General features: G+C 54.8%; 1 protein-coding gene across 1 annotated transcript in view; it reads left to right on the plus strand.

Annotated features, from left to right (window-relative positions):
- Positions 1-6,935, plus strand: part of UBE4A (ubiquitination factor E4A) — a 15,896-nt gene extending 8,961 nt beyond the window's left edge. The window contains exons 8-17 of the mRNA XM_035888739.1: positions 565-872; positions 1,754-1,886; positions 2,922-3,109; positions 3,534-3,634; positions 3,750-3,863; positions 4,583-4,757; positions 4,892-5,072; positions 5,532-5,679; positions 5,928-6,085; positions 6,261-6,935. Coding sequence (XP_035744632.1) covers positions 565-872; positions 1,754-1,886; positions 2,922-3,109; positions 3,534-3,634; positions 3,750-3,863; positions 4,583-4,757; positions 4,892-5,072; positions 5,532-5,679; positions 5,928-6,085; positions 6,261-6,399 — 1,645 coding nt within the window. The 3' untranslated portion in view covers positions 6,400-6,935. The remainder of the gene's footprint in view (positions 1-564; positions 873-1,753; positions 1,887-2,921; positions 3,110-3,533; positions 3,635-3,749; positions 3,864-4,582; positions 4,758-4,891; positions 5,073-5,531; positions 5,680-5,927; positions 6,086-6,260) is intronic.
- The last annotated feature ends 123 nt before the right edge of the window (positions 6,936-7,058 follow it).

Consider the following 7,058-nt stretch of genomic DNA (forward strand, 5'->3'; position numbering starts at 1 on the left):
GGAATGCAAGGTAGCTGTCCATTTCCTGGGAAGGATTTTCTGGGCACTAAAGCGCACTGGTTTTTCTCAGCCTCTCTCTGCACATCGTTGCCTGGATACTGTGAGGTCACCACTGATCCAAGCACGGTCCCCTTCTGGTTTATTCTCTAAATATAGAAATAGACAAAAAAGTCACGCAAACGGCTTGTTGCTGGGAAACTGAAAATGTCACCTCGCGGGCTTCTCTTGGGCTTGCTGGACTCCTGACCCTGGTAATCTAAGGGTTCACAGCCGTGCCGGCTCGTTGTCCCTGCCTCTGCAGAGGGCTTCACAGCGGTCGTTGGCTTACCAGGCCGCTCTGCGGACCGCTGCAGTCCCTCGGTAAGGTCTGGTATCCTCCCAAGCCCTGGCTTGCGTTTCTCCAAAGGCTTCCCATCACTGGCCCCCGCCCAGACAGGTTATCCACAGGAAATGATTTGAACAGGATAAAAGCACGTGCTCACTTACGTATCGCTTAGGTGGTCTGTGCTGAGCATATGTATGTATGTCTCGTCTCATGGCCTCCTTGCCTTGTTTTCCGGGTAGGTTGCATGACCAGATGGTAAAGATAAACCAAAGCCTTCACCGCCTGCAAGTCGCGTGGCGAGAAGCCCAGCAGAGCTCCAGCCCTGCTGCCGACAGCCTCAGGGAGCAGTTCGAGCGCCTGATGACCATCTATCTCTCCACCAAGACGGCAATGACGGAGCCGCAGATGCTGCAGAACTGCCTGAATCTGCAGGTGTCCATGGCGGTCCTGCTGGTGCAGCTGGCCATGGGAAACCATGGGACGGAGCCGCTGGAGCTGACCTTCCCGCTGCCAGAGGTGGAAAACAGCATGTTGGCCTACGTGCCAGGTGAAGCCGCTCATCCTGCTGGCGGTCGGTCTGCGTGGCTACCGCAATTAACCATCCAAGTCTAGAGCTACTCACGTCGTGCTGCGTTTGGAGTAGTTAAGCGTACGCAGCCCGATTCCTTAAGATGTCTGTAGCACCTGGGTTTCCTCTTCATCGAGACGCCTAAAGGGCATTCTGCCCTTGCAAAGAAGGGTTCCAGAGCGTGTAAGGAAGTGTAGGGAAGGTCTGCCACAACTTCAAAAACGTCAGCAGCAAGGTCAGAAGCTCCAGAGAAAGCTAGGACCTCCGAGTTCACCTTGCAGGCTAATCCTGGTACCTTCTGTTTGAGCACTGGGAGAGCTGTTTGAGGAAGCGCTTTTCTGTCCGGGGCAGGACGCAGTGCTGTAGCTGATGGCATCTTCCTTGGCGTAGAGTATTCTTTCTGAAGAGGATCCCTTGAAAATTTGGGGTTCTCTGAGGGGGTATAGTTAGGGTATTGATGCTACTGACCTTTTATGGATCCCACTCACAGACAAGTTGCCAAGTTTTGCCAAATACCATATTTATTATTCTCCCTACGCGCAAAATCCTCCTTGTGGTTTCTGGTGTCTGCAGATTCTCTTCCCTCGAGCTTTTTTTTGTGTAATGGCGTGTACGATCAGCAGACGGCTGCTAGGTTTCACCCTGTAAGTGACCTGACTTCCACCAGAGGTGAAGCAAATCCCGTGCGTTACAAACCTTGTCAGGCCAGGCATCCCTCACAGCTGTGGTGTTCCAGTACAGCTAGTTAGATCCCAAAAATTCAGTCGGAGTCAGGGCAACGAGGGGGGAGCACACGGGAGGCTAGAAAAGGGCAAAATATGCTGCCCGAGGAGGAACTCACACGCGATCTCTGTTTGCAGAATTCTTTGCTGATAATCTGGGCGACTTCTTCATTTTCCTGCGGCGTTTCGCTGATGACATCTTGGAGACTTCCGCTGACTCTCTGGAGCACATCCTTCACTTTGTTACTGTTTTCATGGGTGACGTGGAGAGGTACGTCCAGCCCCGGGTGTGATGCCTGGGTGCTTATCTGCAGAGCGCCCGGGGGGAACAAGCAAGTGGAAATTGCCAGAGGTGTTTTGACGTCCGTGAGTGGGTTGATCTCGGTGGAAAAGCTAAATTCTGAGTGCAGGAGGTACAGCGAACGAGGCCTTGACCAAAAGATGCGGGCTTCGCGTGAGGTACAAATGGGATTCGGCATCTGAATATTTGTTCGGTTGTATTATGCAGGAGCCTCGTCAGCTGGAGCTGTTTTGGTTTCCTTTGTTAAAGGAAGCTGTTGGGCTTGATCTGTTTGGAGCGTCTCCGTGACATAGTCCGCTACAGTGAACTGAGTGCTGAACAAAACTGAGTAGTTTTATCGGTGTTCCTGATAAGACATCGCCACACACGCTACATTTCTGCTGCTTGTTTGTCTATACTTGCGTGTGCAAATACAGTGCCCTCACAGCGGCGGCGGGAGCGGGTGGGGATTCCGCTTGGGGGGCGCCTCGCGCTGTTCCCGCTCTCCCTGGGCTGGCCCCGGGAGATGGAGGCTGCAGTTCTGCCTGGCAGTGCCCCGTGGCGTGACCTTGGGCTTCTGCCCCAGGCGTGCGGCAGAGGAGGGGCGCACCCTCACCTCAGTGATCCTCGGGTACCGGACAGCGGGCTCAGCAGGCCAAGCGCTTTGGGCTCCCAGGATAAGTAGGAAGGAAGTCACCGGGCAGTAAGCAAACAGCTGGGATGGCAAGGCAGGTATGCTTGGGAGCTACAGCTGGCAAGCGAGCACGGGCCGCGAGCAGCGTGCACTGCCGGGGGCAGAGGGAAGCAACAGTTCTACTGTTCCCACACCCTCTCTCTCCCCTCTCCGTTGAGGTTTAACTGTGGGCATTGAGCGCGTGCCTTCACCCTGTGGTTCCGGGATTGAAGGGGAGCCGCTGGGCGCCGGTGTTAGTTTTACAGATGGCCTGCTGTGTTTCCTGAACAGCTTGGTCCCCGCACCCCAGCCCTCGTGCCGTCCGTGACTTGCTTTGTTGTTTTCATTCGCAGGATGAAGAATCCTCATCTGCGAGCCAAGCTGGCAGAAGTGTTGGAAGCTGTGATGCCTCACTTAGATCAGGCCCAGAACCCGCTCGTCTCGAGTGTGTTTCACCGCAAGCGGGTGTTCTGCTCCTACCAAAACGCTGCCCATCTCGCCGAGGCGCTTATCAAAGTCTTTGTGGATATCGAGTTTACCGGTAAGCGTGAAAGGGGGAGAGTTGTCTTCTTTCTGCAACGTCTGCAGGGGGAATACCTCCAGGGTTTCAAGTACGTCAGTGAAAACGAACGCATCTATTTGCACTTTAAGCTGCTCAGTGCCGTCAGGCAGGCGGCATTCCAGCAACGCATCAGTCTTTCCAAACTTTGGGCTTGTGCAAAACTGCATATCTAGAAAGGAAAATCTCTGGAGCTGAAGCTCTTCAGCTGAGGAATGCTTACAGCGGGTCCTCACCCATCCTCTTCTGATGTGGGATCGGTTGTGCTGCTTTGAAATCGGTGACAGATTTCACTGACTTGTACAGGAGCAGGGTTTTTACTTCAAACAAACTGTGAAAAGGAATTGGCAGCCCCTGCCTGTGCCCGCTGCCCACTGGAAATGCTCTTCCTTTTCCTCACGTCTAGGTGACCCGCACCAGTTTGAACAGAAGTTTAACTACCGCCGTCCCATGTATCCCATCCTGAGGTACATGTGGGGCACAGATTCGTACCGGCAGAGCATAAAGGTGAGGCAAGAGGCGCCTAGGTAAGCCTGCGTGTGCAGCTCTGTGTGGCGCGCCCGGATTCGTGTCCTGCCGCTGGGACCGTGCCACAGCATTCACCATTTCTCATTCCTTGCAGGCTCTGGCTGATTACGCCTCGGAGAACCTGGAGGCAATGAATCCCCCCCTCTTCTTGCGCTTCCTTAATTTGCTCATGAATGATGCCATTTTCCTGTTGGATGAAGCCATACAGGTAGGGCTGTGAGTGTGCCTGCTGTCGGCATCACACAAGTGACGGTTCTCGCTCCCCTGAAGATGGCTGGGTGCAATGCTGTCCCTAGGACAGTGTCAGCTCGCTCTGGTCCTGCCCGATGAATCTATGCAGCAGATACTCACAGCAAATTATTCCAGGCAGGAGGACAGCGGGGTGCGGGGCACTGCGCATGAGGTGCTCTCTTCCCTCCCTGGGGTCTCGGGAGGCAGGTCAGAGCAGAGAGGAGCAAAAGGGCTTTTTTCAGATACAGTGTGAAGCGTGGCGGGGGGAGTTGTGAGGACATCTGCCTGTTGCTAATCTGGACACAGCCAGGCTGTAAACAGCCTCTTTTGCCAACAGTTTTGATTAGCAAATCCCCTTGGCCTTTCTGCTGGTTGCTTTATCCTAACAAAGGCCCTTTTGTCTCCAGGCAGTTCTCCTTTGGGTTTACAAGGCAAGTGCCAGGTGGACTCATGTCCCTGGTGCGTGGTGACTGTGCCTCTGTGCCTTTCAGAGCTGCCTGTGGCAGCTAGAAAAGGCTTTTGTGGGGCTTTTGCCATAGAACTGGTTGTCGGGAGGCCGGCAGGTAAGATGGGTGACGTGGATATTGCCCATCTGGTCTCTGTCGGGCCGGAGCAGTGCGGAACAGGTCTGGCTCAGCCATCGTTGCCTGTTCACCTGCCTGTTTGCCCATCGGGTTCCCTGCTGTCTCTTTGCAGTACCTCAGCAAGATTAAAGTTCAGCAGATCGAGAAGGACCGTGGCGAATGGGACAGCCTGTCCCAGGAGGCTCGCCGCGAGAAGGAGTCAAGCCTGCAGATGTTTGGTCAGCTGGCGCGCTTCCACAACATCATGTCCAACGAAACCATTGGCACTCTGGCCTTCCTGACCTCAGGTAGGGAGAGCAACCCCTCCTGCCCACCACCGCCCGGAGAAGGGCCCTGCCTGGGAGTGGGTGGGCAGGGGCTTGGGGTTTCAGGGTGGCCGGATTGCTGCGGAGCTCCAGGGAACTGTTGGTTTCTGTTCCAGAAATTAAGTCCCTGTTTGTGCATCCTTTCCTTGCTGAGCGCATCATCTCCATGCTCAACTACTTTCTGCAACACCTGGTTGGGCCGAAGATGGGAGCTTTGAAAGTCAAGGATTTCAGCGAGTTTGACTTCAAGCCGCAGCAGCTCGTGTCTGACATCTGTACCATCTACCTAAACCTTGGGTAGGTGACAAGGGAGAGCTGGCCGGTGGGGTGGCAGGAGCCGTCCCGCAGGTGTTGCGGGGGCGTCCTGGCTAGCAGAGCCCCATGGCCCCCTGCACTGCAGGGCGGGAGTGTCCCCTCCAGGAGCAGCGCTAAGAGAATTGCTTGGCATGCTTACCACGGGCCTTCATGGGCCTTTTGGAAGTGTGCTGTGCTCTTTTGTCGTCATTTTAATTTAAATTACCCGGGGAAGTCAGCTGCAACCCAGGTAGCAGGGATGGAAGTTAGGCACCGTCGCAGTTTATGTTCATGCCTTGGGTCCCTCTGGGAAGGACCCAGGAGAAATGCTTCACTGCAGTCAAGCTTTTCTCTAGCTGTGAGTTCTGCATTGTGGCCATGCAGCTGTTGTGGGGACGGTGTTTCGCAGCCCGATAAATGTGGATTCTTAAACCTTTTGCTCTCTTTCAACCCATGGTCCAGGGACGAAGAAAACTTCTGTGCCACAGTGCCCAAGGACGGCCGCTCCTATTCACCGATGCTCTTTGCCCAGACCGTTCGGGTTCTGAAGAAAATCAACAAGCCTGGCAACATGATAGTGTCTTTCAGTAACCTGGCTGAGAGGATCAAGGTGAGAGCTGGGGGTGAATTTAAGCTCACAAAAAAAAAAAAGGTGTACCCTTTTCCATCTGTGTATCTCTGCATCTTTGCTGTGAGCAAGATTCCTGGGAGAGGGGCTTCCTCTGAGGCTCAGGCGGGGCAGCTGGGAGGGGGCTCTGCTGGCATGGACCTGTAAATGCTGTAGCCACGAGTTAGGAGCAAAGCTGCTTGTGAAAGAACCAGGAGACCGAGTCTCTAAAAGCAGCGTGTGCCCGCCAGTCTCTTGCAGACCGCCAGCAGCAGGAGGAGGAGACGTACGCAGATGCCTGTGACGAATTCCTGGATCCGATCATGAGCACTCTGATGTCGGACCCGGTGATACTGCCCTCCTCCCGTGTCACCGTGGACCGGTCAACCATAGCCCGGCATCTCCTCAGGTATGAAGTCCAGGCTTGTACTTTGATGCCTTTGGGGGATCTGTTTCGCTTACCCAATGGTACCCGGTCTCAGTGTGTCTGCTTCTTCCTTTTTTTTTTTTTCCTTTTTTTTCCCCCCCCATTTCTCCTAGTGCTGGACTTGTCTAAATAATCTTCTCAACGCTTTGTTTTTCAGCGACCAGACAGATCCGTTCAATCGGAGCCCCCTCACCATGGACCAGATCAGACCAAACACAGAGCTTAAAGAGAAGATCCAGCGGTGGCTTGCGGAGAGGAAAAAGCAAAAGGAGGAGCTGGAGGACACGCTGAACTGAAAACCCAGGATCTTGTCCCTAGGCCTACACTAAGCAGCGAGGGAAATGCCTTGCAGGGGCAGCAGCTGGAGCGCCAGAGCATCTGTGCAACGCGCCACCTTCATCCAGACCGCGTTCACACACTGCCACCGCTGCGGCGCCTCTCCTAGGACCTTCCCTTTCAGCCCTTGTTCTGTCTTTTCCTTTCAAGACTTTTACTCTTCAATACTAAGCCTCCCCACTGCACTACTGCTTTGAGCCTCTGCCTCGGGGGAAGACTGCAGCCCCTTCTGCCTGGCCTGGCGCCCCGGCCCTCTGTTACTTGTTCTTTGTGTCGGCCGTGTTCTCTTCCAGCAACGCCAAAGCCCTCCCTCTGTTCTGTTGCTGTGTTTAAACGCTGTAACCATACGTTTGTGAAAGCGATGCCTCCAGGCCCACGGCCGCTGCCGGGGTTAGGTGTGGGGACAGTTATGCTGCTCCTAGGTGCAGGGTTTCTTTTCTGAAGGATCTTTGGGCTCGGCAGGGCGGTGGAAATTAAAGGTGGAGATGATCTTGCAGCTGGCGCTGGTGTGGCAGCAGGGAGGCTCTAGCTGTAGGAAAGCAGAGTTGTGCGGGTTGGGCTCCGCCTGTCCCCGGGCGCGGGTGGGTCCGGCCCCCGCCGGGTCTCGAACCCGGGTCTT

The sequence above is a fragment of the Egretta garzetta genome, unplaced genomic scaffold, assembly GCF_000687185.1.
Source record: "Egretta garzetta isolate BGI_Z169 unplaced genomic scaffold, ASM68718v1 scaffold891, whole genome shotgun sequence".
NCBI lineage: Eukaryota > Metazoa > Chordata > Aves > Pelecaniformes > Ardeidae > Egretta > Egretta garzetta.